The sequence below is a fragment of the Centropristis striata genome, chromosome 24, assembly GCF_030273125.1.
Source record: "Centropristis striata isolate RG_2023a ecotype Rhode Island chromosome 24, C.striata_1.0, whole genome shotgun sequence".
Taxonomy (NCBI): domain Eukaryota; kingdom Metazoa; phylum Chordata; class Actinopteri; order Perciformes; family Serranidae; genus Centropristis; species Centropristis striata.
In genome coordinates, this window is record NC_081540.1 from 13,655,182 (window position 1) to 13,670,060 (window position 14,879).

A 14,879-nucleotide genomic window follows, 5' to 3' on the forward strand; every position below is an offset into this window, starting at 1 on the left:
ATCAATCTAATAAGCGAAGCTGACTATTTTTGCCCTGATTTTAGACTCTCAGGCTGATACACTGCTGTTAACAACAACTACTTTCTTAAACTTTATTAACACATAAGTGTATGTACGGCATTTAAGGCAAAACGTTTTTGTGATATATGTGAGCAAACATGAACTTTAAGAGCCGAAAAAATGCCTGCAAGACTATGTTCCGAGATTATTTAGTGCAAATATTCTACGGTGGCCGTTGATGACCAAAAAAGACCAATAATGTAAATCAGTGAATAGGCGAATGTGGAAACAATGCCAGTAGTTTGTCGTGTGGTCAGCTTTTTTAATAATGTAACCAAAAGGTTGCAGTGGAATATACAGTTGCGTCGTTACTCCTCAGTAAACTAACAGCTAAAGTAGAGCTGTTTGTTTTAGAGAGCTGGCGAAACTAAACTAGGCTAGCTGAATGCTAGCAGGCTAACTGATGGAGATGGAAGAAGATCCTTTAAATCCACAAGAAGTCGGTAAGAACCATAAATGATACATTAATTTAAAAAAAAACTAGATTAAGTGTTTTTACACACCTGAACCTGGTTTCAAATATTATGCAGAGTCTTAACGACCAACTAGACCAGGTCAGGCAGCAGGCTTTTAATCTTCACCCTGCAGGACCTGCAGAACCTGGTCTAGATTAATATGGAGACTCCAGAAACCAAAAGTGCATTTTTAGGTTTCTTTCAAACAAAAAAGGGGCCAGATCTGTCAAACGCAAGTGCAGTGGTTCCTGTTCTAGACCTGATCTCATGTGGTCTACATGTAGAAAACTCAATAGCTGAAATAGCCCCTTTTTCTCTTTTAAAGAAATAAGCTTTACATTGGACATAAAGGTTTCTGGAGTCTCCATTTTAATCTAGACCAGGTTTAGCAAGTTCAGGTTTTGTGTTTTTTAATGTAGACCTGCTCTGATGTGGTCTACATGTAGAAAACTTTTTTCTAATTTTACACTTAAAGGTTTCAAAAGTTTTAAAAGTGGTTTTAATGTGTTGCTAGATCTTCCATGATCGGTTTGTCAGAACAGGACTATATTAAGTCCAGTGGTTCTTAATCTGGAGATGGTCCAATGTGGTCTACATTTAGAAAGTTAGCAGAAATATTTCAATGAAGAGACTTTGTCCTTCTGTTTGTCAGAACGGGCCAAAGCCTATTGGGCCGAGGAGGATGTGGATCAGGTCTTTAATGGGGTCTTTGAGTATCTGGATCACCTGAAGAGAGTTCTGAAGAAGAACACGGCAACAGATAAAGGTAAAACTTTTTTTACTGCTCTCCTCTTCGGTGGTGATGAATTTCCTGTTGTGATGCTTGTGGCTTACCGTTTTGTGTTTTGATCAGAGTATGTTCAGGCTCTGAAGCTGCTGAAGTCCATCGACGGTCTCCCAACCTTGTCTCAGGACGCCTCTGTGGTCCAGGTGGTCATTGGCTCAGGTAAACACAGACTTTTATTCTGAAAATCTGCTTTTGCCAGAATTACCACACCAAAATAAACTCTACGGTATTTTTTACAATTTATTTTAAAACTTATCATTATTATTTAAATTATTATTATATTAATGAATTTATTCTTTCTTTTTTATTATAATTATCAAAGCAGAGTGTTTTATACGTCTTAAAATAATATTGAGTACACGGTACAAATATCTTTGTGCAAGGAGTCCAAAAACACTTCATTTCATTTTTTATAATTACTCTCTCCTTTTTTAAATATTTAAAATTAAATTAAATGTAAAAAATACAACAAACAAAGATTACCAAAATTATACAGAATTTTAATTTAATATTTAAAAAATTACATTTTGACATATTTGACAAATATTTTGAAAAAGGAAGAAAGGATGAAGAGTACAGCCATGAATAAAATATGTATTTATATGTAATATATAATGTTATATTTTTTGTGTGTCTTATGTGGTGCACAGAGCCTGACATTTTTTTTTCATAATTATTTTTCTACTTTAAAAAAAATGTTGTATTTGAAAAAAAATGCAGCAAACAAAGAATGTATGGAATGAGTTTTCATTTAATGTTAAAAAATAAAAAAAATGATTAATGGTAAAAATGACACATAATTTGTTTTTTTTTGTCAGAAAAATACAATTTATGTCACGCAAAAAAAAATTGAAGCCGGTATGAAGTCTTATTTTGGTAGTGTCTTCCTGCCCAGGTGTTCTGCTGCCAGCTGACTCGGCATCTCCCTCTGCAGCGCCCACTGCAGGCCCGGAGGAGCTGCAGCCTCCACTGACCCCCAACCAGCTGCAGTACCACCCCCACCTCTGCTGCAAGGTACACACTAATATAAACACATTAGTTTCATATTGTTTTTACTTGATGTCACGGTGCAGTGGGTACGCCCACCTTGAGGGCAAAACAACTTTCTACAGTGCAGTTTTTGCCATACTTTTCACCAAAATTACGCAATGATCGAAAGCCATACGTCACGTCTGGAATCTCTCTGGGACCTTTTTTGTAATGGAGACACGCTGAGTGAGCGGACATTTGAGAGGGCGTGGCCTGAGACTTGCCCAGCGGCCACTCTCTCCCCTAAAGGAAACACGGTTATTGAGTCTGAGAGGAGAGACCCTGGGGCGCTAACATGCTAACTTACTTCCTGGTTTAAGAACTCATTCCTGTGGGCCCTATTTATTTTGTGTATATATTATGTAGTGTGTGTGTGTGTGTATATTGTGTGTCACATGTTATATATATTTGTGTGTGTGTGTCCCTCAGTCCTGCCTGTCCAGTTTACCCAGCAGGCCTCAGTGCTCTGCGCCATTCTGGGGTCAGAACCCGCTGAAGGTGCCGCTGCTCTGCGGCTTCAAGAGGCTGAGCGCCGTGCCGCTGATGATGTCATTGAGAAGGCGTGACGAGGGGGCGGATCCTGCCATTTCTGAGGATGCGGTGGATGGCGTGGAGGACTGGGACGTCGTTTACAAAGCGCCGTGTGGACAGAGCCTTCGTGACCACGACGACGTGCTGCGTTTTCTGTTGGCCACGGAGAGCTACGACATCCTGCAGGTGAGTTCTGTATGGAGGACAAAAACTGCTAAATAAAAAACATTTTCAATAAGTGTGAATAAATATGCCATAAAATTAAGAAACTTTGAGTCTGACAGTAATCAAATCATGTTATGCGAAATGCGGAACAACTTTGCTTAATTCATTAATTTGATTAAAATAAATATTAATTCCCCTATGTATCACAACTTTGCATTAGTTCTCCCAATAAATAATAAATGAATGAGTATAGTTATAATAATAATAATGATAAATCATTTTCAAAAATGAATGAATGAATGAATGAATATATAAAGTTACTAAATTAAGTTGAAAAAGAAAAACATTTATAATTTACAAAACTCATAAAGTAAATAGAAAATAACATAAATAGGGTAATGTAAAGGTAAATTAATGAAGAATCAAATACATTTCATCAATTACTTAAAGCCTACATTTATATATTTATTAAGCTTATTTATTTATTGGTTTATTTATGTATTTATTTTGCCACTGTCTGTCCTCCGTAGTTATGAAGTGTTTAAGTTAAACTAGCAGTACAACAATCTAAAAGTACTCCATTACACCACTCTTGATTTAAGGTGGACTTCTTCACTTTCAACCCGTCCGTCCGATTGGACCCCCCCCAGCCGGCGGGCCCCCGGCGGCCGGAGCTGGATCTGAGCCGCGGCATGGAGCCGGCGCCGGTGCAGCTGTGCGTGAAGGACGGCGGGACCAAGCCTGCTGAGTTCCGCTACAGGAAGGAGCGCTGGCCGCACGGCTGCTTCCTCACCCGCAGCCCGAAGCTGTTCCAGGTCTGCTGCGACTGTACCGACGGCTGCAGCGACGCCAGCCAGTGCGCATGTGTCGCCATGACCACCGGAGGGCGCCAATACAGCCACCACAGGCTAACCGAGCCGGTACCATCAGGGTGAGAGATTTATTTTTTAAACATTTTTTTTGTCCCAGAAAATAACAGATTTTCTGTCTTTAATTATTTTTAAATAATGTGTTTAATTTTTAGATTTTCTCCCTAGAAATAATGACTTCATTATATAGATTAAAGTTTTTTTTTCTAAATACAATGAATGTGCAATTTTGATTATTCATTTTTTTTTAAATAATGGATTTATTTGAGGTTTTTTTATATAAAAAATATTTTTTCAAGCTTTGTTCTCATGAGATTCTGACTTTTTTATATGAAGTCAGATTTAAAGAGATGATGTGACTATTTTCTACAAATTCCAGTTTTTCTCATTTAATGTGAAAAAAAGTAATAAAAAAAGACAATTTTTGTAATTTTATGATTTACTTTTTGTTGTAATTTTATTCTCATAATATTATGATTTCTTCTGAGAATTACAACTCTATTTTCCCAGAAAAATTACTTTTATTCTCATAATATTGGGATTTTTTTCTAGGAATTTTCTTGTTAAATTTAAGACTTTTGGATTGAAAAGGGACTTTAATGGTTTATTAATGATAACTTATTGTCATACATGTTGTCAGTGTGTACGAGTGCGGCCCGTGGTGCGGCTGCGTCCGGACTCGCTGTCTAAACCGTCTGGTCCAGCGGGGGATCACAGTCCGCCTGCAGGTGTTTCAGACGGAGCGCTGTGGCTGGGGCGTCCGATGCCGCGACGATCTGGATTGCGGCACGTTCGTGTGCATATACGCAGGTGAAACGCCATCCACACAGATTATGACAGTAGTTTTTATTTCTTTTTTGTGATAATGGCTTTCTTTTTTATATATAAATTATTTTTTTTCCAGATTTTCCTTTGTAGAAAAAATGTTTATTTTCCTTAGATTTTTACTTTTTTTCTAAATATAATAATTTGATTTTTAGATATTGACTTTGTTTGAAATAATGATTTTGTTTTTTAGATTTTCTTTCTTGGAATAATGAATTTATTTTTTAAGATGATTATTAAAGAAATGCAAAAAATAAGTAAATTTTTCCTAGAAATAAGTTCATTTTTGACATTATTTTTTGTTTGTTATCATGTTTTGTTGAAAAAATTGGTGTTAATGAAATGTATATTAAAAAACTTTTTTCAACTATGGTTTAATGTTTTCAGGGGTGATGCTGCGGCGGGTCCACAGTCCCACGGAGCTCCCGCCTCCGAAGCTGACGAGGATCGACCTCCCGTCAGACGATGACGTCGAGGTGGTCAGCGAGTGGCTGGCCCCGCCGGTGCTGGAGGGGCGGAGCAATGTGCTGGACCCGCCCACCTCTTCCCCCCTCCACGTTCCTGTGATCCAGAGACCCGCCGACAACAGCGCCACAGCTGCCGCAGGGCAGAACAGAGACAAGGTCAGAGTTAGGGCTGAACGGTTAATCACATTTGCAATTAATTTGCAATGGTAGAACGCAAAATGCGAGCAGGAGCAGAGCAATGGGACAGTAGATGGTGGTATTCAACTCAAAGCTGTTTGTGATCTGCCATTAACCCATTTAGGCCTAAAACGCCTGGAAAAAATGCCTGTAAAACCTCTGGGCGATTTTTAAAATAACCCCCTAAAACCTGAAGTTTTTCTGGAAATTCAACAGAAGTGTCAACGCTTCCTACTAAATAATAGATTTTTCAGCCTCTGTAGCAGATAGAAATGAAATTCAATAAGTATTTGAGAGCTTATAGCTGTTATATCTGAGCTCCCTCCGCTATAATCGTCTTCCGCCATGATTTCAGTTCTGGAAAAGTCCCATGTTGCATTGTGACACTCCCACGTGTATTCTGATGCATTTCATTGACCAAGAGACCAAAAATAGGTGGAAAAAACTACAAATACTACAAAACGACGTTTCCGCTTTCCCGGCTTTAATGGTAGAATAATGCAGCAGCGCCCCCAGTTTTAATGGTTGAAATGCGATAATGCTTTCCCGGCTTAAATGGGTTAAACCAAGAGAAGAAGAACCAGAGCGCCACAGGCAGCTTAAACGAAGTAGAAGCAACAAATTGACATGCTGCTGCTGTGACGATGGCCTCGATACAAATTTTTTTTTAAAAAGAGTCCTGTACCACCCGACGGAAATGTTTGAAAGTATAACTCCGTATGAAGGTGATTCAAAACGACACCGTAAAATTATTCTGGCAGAAACTGAGTTGATGATGCCCCGCAATACTGTGACGGCAGCGGTGTTCACGGCATTAATAAATAAACTGAGTAAACGCTCCAGCATGCCTTCCCACACATATTTCAGTCATGTTGTCATACGGGAGCGATACAAAACATGTAAGCAGAGAGTCGCAGCCACAGGGTCTGATCACAGCTAAAAACGAAAAAAGAATTTATTAATACTACTATGGATGTGGTCAAGCCAATCAGATCAAATGAAAATTACTTTATTTATCCCCGAGGGTAAATTCAGGGAGTCTGTTAGCTCTGTTAGAATGAGACAGCCTGATGGCTGTAGGAGCGAAGGATCTTTTGAACCTCTCTGAAGATGTTGGAGGCCATCTTGAAATACCCGGATCATCCGCGACACAAAACCTTTATGGACCAAAACAACAGCAGTTGACAGTCCTTCTTGCTGATCATGGTTTTACTTCAGCAGGGTTTTACAGGAAGTTGTTTTTGCCCTCAGGCGAAGACGGTGCTGGTTGGAGGTCCGCAGCCTTTATCAGGTGAGTCAGGTGACCAGAAGAAGGTTTCCGTGACAACAGGCAATCCCGAGGCGGCGGTTCACAGCCGGAACGGTGACGTGACAAAGAGTTTAAAGAGATCGATGGAGGAGGGGGAGGACGCTTACTTCCTGGATGCCGGCAAGGAGGGAAACGTGAGCCGCTTCATAAACGTACGTGAAAAACTACAAAAATGCTTTATATTTATTTGTTTTTAATTTATTTGGTTATTTGGTTGTTTATACAGTTGTATTCAATTAGTATTCATATAAATAAAGGACGAATTAAATCAATCAGTTAATTACCATTTATTTTTTGTATTATATATATATGTGTGTGTGTGTCTGTATATGTGTGTATATGTGTATAAATATATATATATATATATATGTGTGTGTGTTTCACCCTTGTGTTGCAAAGTGAAAACAGATTTTTACAAAACATTGTCAATTAATTAAAAGTATATAAGGTAAAATAAATATAAGTATTCATACCCTTTAAAGTAATATATATAATCAAGTGAATTGAATAGTATTTATTTATTTTTAAATTATTTATAAAAGTTAATAATTAATATAAATGAATAATGAACAGTAATAAAATTAATGTTTTTTTACATTTGAAGATAATTATGTAATTAAATAACAGACAAATAAAATGAATTACTGTCTACTTACTTACTTAAGTAAAATAAATAAATATATAATAATAAAATAAATGACTTGACTCAAAGACAGTACCTTGATTTGACCTTTGACCCCGGCTCTTCTCCCTACAGCACAGCTGCCAGCCGAATCTTTTTGTGCAGAACGTCTTCACCGACTGCCACGACCCCGCCTTCCCCGTCATCGCCTTCTTCACCAACAGGGTGGTGGTTGCCGGCACCGAGCTCAGCTGGAATTACTCCGCTGCCCCGCAGAGCAAACAGGATGCGGCGTGTCTCTGCGGTAGCAGCGGTTGCCGGGGACAGCCTGCTGCCGGAGACGAGCAACTGTGTGACATGTGTGAGGTCAAAGGTCAAGAAGAAACACAGTAACTCCTCCAGCTGCTTCACAGAAACAAAAAGACATTTTTTCTACTAATGGATTATAACGTCTGTACACCTTTCTAAATAAAATGACTTAATAAAATCTATTTAGGATGTTTTATTTTGAAAGGTCTTCATAATGTGAATTTGCGGTGTTTTCATTATCTTATATAATTTATAAATTCAGATTTGTGTCTACTTTGGCATAAATAAATACATATTTAATCATAAATAGATGAAATAACTAGATAAAAAATAAATAGATAAAAACCATGTCCCTTTAGGGGCTCCGTAAATAACAAATACATTTTCATAAAATAAAATTTAAATGCAAAAATAATCTCATTAAAACAAGCACATTTATATCATATTATGAATGCCTATATTTATTTTTTTAAACAGATTTTGTCCAATCCAATCTACTCCACTTTATTTATATACCACAATTTTAGCAAACACAAGGTTTCCAAAGTGCTGCACAACAATAAAAACATAACACAATACACAGACATGAAGTAAACAATAGAAGAGTAAAATGCAATAAGATAAAATAAGTTATAAAATAAATAAAATGTACTGCCTGTATAAAAATAGAATATGCATGTATACAAATAAAAACAAAATCATATTGTAAAATCAATTGTTGTACCGGTATTTAAAGGCATATGCATTTATTTATTAAGTCACTTACTCTTTAACTTATTTTTTTATTACAAATATTTGAAAAGTTTTATAACCATCATTGCTGCTTTTAATTTGAAATTCAAAAGTTAGGCGAAACGTACTTCCGTCGCTGTGGCTCTTATTCTGAAACTCCAGACCGGACCTCCGTGTTGTTGTTGTTTATATGTCGTCTCCCTCCGAACTCGCAGCGACTGTCCTCAGACACCGAATCAGAACATGAGCGCTCTTCCTCGGGCTCCGTATGTGCTCCTCCTGGGCCTCCTCTGGGCCTCCCTGCCCCCGGCCTCCCCCCGCTCCTCCTGCCGGCTCCGGATACCTCCTCACGACCAGGTGGCCCGGGTCGCCCGCTTCGTCGCCCACCAGTGTGACTGGGCCTCCATGGCCACCATCTCCACCCACAAGCCGGTGGTCGGCCAGCCGTTCTCCAACGCCTTCTCGGTGAGTGACGGACCAGAGGGTTCCGGGACCGGGGTGCCCTACATGTACCTGACCCGCATGGAGATCTCGGTGCAGGATCTGGAGGTAACGAAGTTCCCATTACTGTTTGTAGTGGTAAAAAGTATAATAAAGTATCATATATTGACTTTACTTCAACTTTATTTAACTCTATGGAGTCTTGGGCTATTTTGTCCACTTTTGAATCCTTTTCGTTTTGTGTCTTATTTTGGTCATTTGTGTATTTTTTTTTTGGTAATTTTGTGTCTGTTGTTGTCTTTTTTAGTTATTCTGTGTCTTTTTTTGGTCATTTTGTGTATTTTTTTTTTGTAATTTTGTGTCTTCTGTGGGTTTTTTTTTTGGTTATTCTGTCTTCTCATTTTGTGTCTTTTTTTGGTAATTTTGTGTCTTTTTTTTTGTCATTTTGTGTCTTCTGTGGGGTTTTTTTGTTATTCTGTCTTCTCATTTTGTGTCTTTCTTTAGTCATTTGTGTCTTTTTTGGTCATTTTGTGTCTGTTGTTGTGTCTTTTTTTTGGTCATTTGTGTCTTTTTTGGTCATTTTGTGTCTGTTGTTGTGTCTTTTTTTGGTCATTTTGTGTCTTTTTTTGTCATTTTGTGTCTTCTGTGGGTTTTTTTGGTTATTCTGTCTTCTCATTTTGTGTCTGTTTTGGTCATTTTATGTCTTTTTTTAAGTCATTTTGTGTCTTTTTTTTTGGTACAAAACACAACAAAATGTTGCAAATGTGGACACAAGTTGCATATAAGAGGTAAAATGAGGATAACATCTAGTTCTATATTTTAATACTAAATATATTTGACCTTATCTCCGGCTTTACTTGGCCTATCATCATCAAATAAAATCTGGCACCCTCTGGAGTCCCCAATCACGCCAAAATTATCAAATCATATGACTTTATCATGATGTCATGGCGTAAAAACGAAGCAGTGTGTTTCCCTGCCATCAACTTCCCTCTAAAATACTGGCTTAACTTTGTCTTATGACAAGTTTTTAACAAGAGTGCATTTTTCAGAACTGCACTGAGAAATCACAGAATTTATTGAAATTCATACTATCTCTCATACGTCTGCAGTGTTCCACAAGGAACTTTTGAGAAGTGCTTTGTTCAGAACTGCATCAAGAAATCATAAAATAGAGTTAAATGCAGCACCCTATTTACATATGATCTCAGTTTATCCATCTGTAATTTTTAAAAGGAGATTTTAACAAGTCTAGAGTGTTCAGAACTGCATTGAAAGGTCAAATAATTTTCTAGGGATGTCTTTAACTCTTAATTATTTACCATTATATTATTTGTAGTGTTCATTTAGGAGCTTTTAGCAAGTCTGCAGTGTTGAAAAGTGCATTGAAAAGTCATGAAATTTAGTGAAACTGCACTTTAACCTCATATTACCTCCTATTACATGTCTGAATTGTTCCTACATGAGCTTTAAACGAGTCTAGCGTGTTCATAAAATCATAGAATTTTCCAAATAACTGCAGCTCCCATGACTTTATTTAGTATGATCATTTTTTCCAATATTTGGGTGCATGGTTATCAGTTTCAATTTTCAAGTATTATAGATTTAACTGAAAACCATGAAGTCTCTCATTAGCTTACTTTTTATGTATCAATATTTTTTTTAAATTAAAATTCTTATTGAATCAACTGCCAAAATATTTCTTTAATATTTCGATAAATGTTTGGTTCAAAAATGTTCCTTTCAAAACCTACATAGAGATTTATAATATTTAAGAGAACTTAGAGGTTACCAAAAGTATAGAGGAATTTGTTCATTTTTTGAAACATTTTCTTATATTATTCTGATTGTCAATCTATACTGCTTCATGAAGACTGCCATTGCATTTATGTAAATTATTGTTATTTCAATCATAGTCTGGTGTTACAAAACCTAAATCTAATAAAAAATATCTATATTGAATATCTTTATTGTTTAAAAGGCGTCAACTTGTGGTGTTAAAAGTTATGTAAAAGGGCAGTTTGGTTTATGCAACAGCAGTCATGACTCAGCAGTTCCTTCAGAGTGACTCTGCAGTTTTACAGTTAAAGTCACATGTTACAGAACAGAACAGAAACTTACAGTTTTTTCCTGTTTTAAAAGGTTACTGAGGAGGACTTTAGTTGGTTATAAAATGTCTTAAAGATTTTATTTAACTGGGTTCAACGTGACTATATTCTGTGAGAACATGTGAACACAAATTAAATTAAATATAACTACAAAAAGAAACATATTGATTGGAATATTTACAAAAATGTGTACACCTGTATAGCTGGAAAACATAAATAAGTAAATATATGATGGTAATTCTTTCAGGCGTTTATGATGAGTCTGCTGTTTTCAGAACTGCATTGAAATAACATTTAACGAGGCTTCCTATTACATCATTATCTCCCATACTGCATCTGTACTGTTTTTTCAGGAGCTTTTAAATAGTCTTGTACGGAAGATACGGAAGAGGATTAGGGCCAAAAAAAATATTTGAGTTCTGAGTTTAAAGTCAGAACTCAAATATTTTTTTCATGTGTGGCCCTAATCATCTTCCGTAGGTATGTTACCAAATTAATAAATATAAATAAATACAGAAGATAATTCAATAGAAAATTAATTAAAAAGGGAATTAATACAAAGGTAAATAAATAAAGAAGAAAATAAAACATGTCATATTTTAACAATCAGGGTTCATACGGATGCTTGAAATCCTTGAAAATGCTTACATTTTAATGTTGTATTTTCAAGGTTTGAAAAGTGCTTGGATTTATGGATAAAATGCTTGAAATTTTTGTATTTCTCGTGCAATCTGACCATAGATAATCACATGTTCAATGAAAAAATACTAAATTGAATATTGAGATTACTAAACTGTACTTTTGGTTGTTAAAAGCGTAATACCATCGCTGTTATGGTTGAGTGAAGTTCCCCCTTTTAGCATGTAAGTACTCATCTAAAACATGCAACTTACAACCGTTGAAAGGTCCTGGAAAAGCTTGAAAATGGACCTGGAAAGTCCTTGAAAAGTGCTTGAATTTGACCACTGAAAAAGTGTACGAACCTTGAACAATGTCTATTGGTCTAGTGGTTTTTAATGGCAAATGTATTTATTTATTGAGTCCGTTCTTTATTTATTTCAGTTTTGGCAGTTTCAACACTACTTGCAGCTTCTATATTTATATTGTGGTTGTGTCCCTGCAGGTGAACCCTCAGGCGTCTCTGTCCATGTCTCTGGCTCAGACCGACTACTGCAGACAGCAGGGCTTCGACCCTCAGAGTCCTCTCTGCGCTCACATCATCCTGTCTGGATCTGTGCTGCAGGTACACACACACACACACACACACACACACACACACACACACACACACACACACACACACACACACAGGCCTGTCATGATAACAAATTTTTAGGACGATATATTTAAAATATATATATATGTGTGTGTGTGTGTGTGTGTGTGTGTGTGTGTGTGTGTCAGAGCTCCGCCTCCCTGCAAGTTGACTGACAGGAGAGGGAAATGAAGAAGCGCGACTGAATGTTGATAACTTATGTAAACAAACACGCATGTAAACAAACACGCATGTAAACAAACACGCATGTAAACAAACACGCATGTAAACAAACACGCATGTAAACGACAATTTATCGAGTCCGGAAAAACTATTGTGTCCATTTTTGTTTAGTGAACGATAATTCGATATATTGATTATCGTGACAGGCCTACAAACACACACACAAACACACCTGAGCGTCAGTCACATGACCTCATCACATGACCTCGTCACATGACCTCCTCCCTGCTCTCCTCCAGGTGAACGGGACGGAGGCGGATTTCGCCAAGAAATCTCTGTTCAGTCGACACCCGGAGATGATCGACTGGCCGAGCGACCACAACTGGTTCTTTTGCAAGTTCAACATCACACAGGTACTACAAGTACTGTGAATAACACTACAAGCAAATACTAATAATACTTCAAATACTAATACTGCAAGTTACTACTAATACTATGACTGAGTACTATATCTGAAGTAATTTGTTTTAAATCTTTAACAACCAAACTCAATGCATTTACATTTAAGGAGGGCTGGGCGATGTCATATCCCGATATATTTAGGCTGAATATCAATATAGGAAAAAAATATATATATTAATATAGGATATTTATTACGATATTTTTATTGTGCAAGAGCAAATGCTCAGTCAAAGTCAAATATGACATGTCACAAGTAGTTTTATTGAAACCATTTATTTAAGTGAACATAAATACTGTATAACAGGAGTACCTTTTTTTTAATCAAAACTCCATAAAGTGCACATTTAAATAAAAAAAATATCTTAAAATAAAAATAGCCTATGAAATAAAATAGGCCAAACTTTTTCTGAAATATATTTATATGAGAAAAGAATAACGAGCATTACAAAAGAACTTAATATGACAAACCCTAGTAAGGGCAGCATTTATATAGAAAGAAATAATTATTTTTAACTATATCAATATATGCAATATGGTCTAATTCTATATCACATTAAAAAATATATGTTGATATATTTTTCATATCGATATCACCCAGCTCGACCTCAATGTAGAAAGTTCTGAGGTCTATTAATACATGTATTTCTATACATCACTGTCAGCCAATCAGATCGCAGGAAGCCTCGTTAACGTCCGTGTTCCTCCTCTGTTTCAGGTGTGGGTGTTGGATTATTTTGGCGGGGTGAAGACTGTCACTCCGGAGGAATACTTTCAGGCCTCGCTGCACAGGAAGCACCATTGATGGTCAGAGCTGCTGGTTCATGTAGTTCTGTGTCTTCTGTTTGTAGTTCTATGTCATGTGGATGACAATGCAGCGTTAAAACTACAATATGAGAAACATTTAGTGACGCAGAAATTTAAATCTCAAGTTTCTGTTGTTGGAAAATGTCAAACTTTGTTGTTTTGTCAGCTGCAGTGCTGGAGTTGACCACTGGGGGGAGTCGCTGAGCTAAAAATCAAACCCATAAATCTATTGTCATAATCTCACTTTAATTGGCCTTTTTTTTTTCTTTTTCTTATGATAAAATGTTGATTTCTATGGAGGATAGAAGCGGCTAAAAATAGGAATGAATGTTTAAAAAAACAGACTCGATAAATACATAAATATGCCATTAAATGTACCAAAACTATTTAAAATAAATGTAGGCGTAAGTTAATTGATAATTTGGCACTTTATATTTCTTTTTCTTTTTCTTATTTTTTATTTCTGTTTTTAATTTGCTTCTTTATTAATTTCTCCCAATAATTTGAATATTTAATTTGATTTATTTTGACAATCTTTATTTATTTTCCCTTAACATGTTCCCCCAATTAATTTCCCCCAAATGTATTTAATTCTTTATATATTTTCACATTTTGTCATCAACATAAATATTACATAAATAAATAATAAGAATTAAAAATCAACAAAATAAAAAGGATAATTAAATAGGTAAAAAAAAAAAAGTAAACTAAGTAAACTTAAAAAGTAGAAACTTAAAACAGTAATATTGTTTCATGACACATTTCATCAATAAATCAATGCCTATATTTTTATATATACACATTTAATGGCAAAATAATTCATTTATTGAGTTCTTTATTCATTTAGTTTTAGTTTTGGCAGCTTCTGCCTTCCGTAGCTCTACAGATAATTAAAAAACTATTTTATTGAGTTTACTCCCACTTAAACAGTTTGTGTGTGTGTGTGTGTGTGTGTGTGTGTGAGAGTGCGTGCGTGTGTGTGTTTGCTCTCAGCTTTATGCTGTAGTTTTGAAATGCTTGTTTCTGTGTCGCCTTAACGAATCAAAATAATTTTATAATAATATTCTGCTTCTTCCAAAATGAGAAATATAGTAATATATTTTTATGATAACTTTGCAGTGAAATTATATTTTTAAGAGAATGTTATCTAGTGAGTTGTGTAAATAAAGTTTGTGCTAAAAAACAAAATGACTCTGCCTCCTTTTTAAAATGTGTTTTATTTTCTAAACTACTCAATTAATAAATGAATTTGCCATTAAATCAACCAAAAAGAATCTAAAGAATACATT

General features: G+C 35.9%; 2 protein-coding genes across 2 annotated transcripts; both read left to right on the forward strand.

The window, feature by feature from the left end:
• The first annotated feature begins 264 nt into the window (after positions 1 to 264).
• setdb2 (SET domain bifurcated histone lysine methyltransferase 2) lies at positions 265 to 7,781 on the forward strand. The gene is made up of 10 exons (XM_059327567.1): positions 265 to 503; positions 1,168 to 1,281; positions 1,369 to 1,461; positions 2,198 to 2,316; positions 2,761 to 3,048; positions 3,630 to 3,958; positions 4,537 to 4,706; positions 5,109 to 5,344; positions 6,617 to 6,826; positions 7,432 to 7,781. The coding sequence occupies exons 1-10, from the start codon at positions 464 to 466 to the stop codon at positions 7,687 to 7,689; spliced, it is 1,857 nt and encodes a 618-aa protein (XP_059183550.1). The 5' UTR covers positions 265 to 463; the 3' UTR covers positions 7,690 to 7,781.
• Positions 7,782 to 8,508: 727 nt separating this feature from the next.
• Positions 8,509 to 14,778, forward strand: creg1 (cellular repressor of E1A-stimulated genes 1). The gene is made up of 4 exons (XM_059328081.1): positions 8,509 to 8,886; positions 12,010 to 12,129; positions 12,624 to 12,737; positions 13,502 to 14,778. Exons 1-4 carry the CDS (start codon positions 8,581 to 8,583, stop codon positions 13,586 to 13,588), a joined length of 627 nt encoding a protein of 208 aa, XP_059184064.1. The 5' UTR covers positions 8,509 to 8,580; the 3' UTR covers positions 13,589 to 14,778.
• The last annotated feature ends 101 nt before the right edge of the window (positions 14,779 to 14,879 follow it).

Coding starts and splice junctions, on each gene's coding strand:
- setdb2 (XM_059327567.1), top strand. CDS start 464: ATGGAGATGGAAGAAGATCCTTTAAATCCACAAGAAGTCG. Junction 5,345..6,616: donor CAGGGCAGAACAGAGACAAG/GTCAGAGTTAGG, acceptor TTTTGCCCTCAG/GCGAAGACGGTGCTGGTTGG. Junction 6,827..7,431: donor ACGTGAGCCGCTTCATAAAC/GTACGTGAAAAA, acceptor TTCTCCCTACAG/CACAGCTGCCAGCCGAATCT.
- creg1 (XM_059328081.1), top strand. CDS start 8,581: ATGAGCGCTCTTCCTCGGGCTCCGTATGTGCTCCTCCTGGGCCTCCTC. Junction 12,130..12,623: donor TGTCTGGATCTGTGCTGCAG/GTACACACACAC, acceptor GCTCTCCTCCAG/GTGAACGGGACGGAGGCGGA. Junction 12,738..13,501: donor GCAAGTTCAACATCACACAG/GTACTACAAGTA, acceptor CCTCTGTTTCAG/GTGTGGGTGTTGGATTATTT.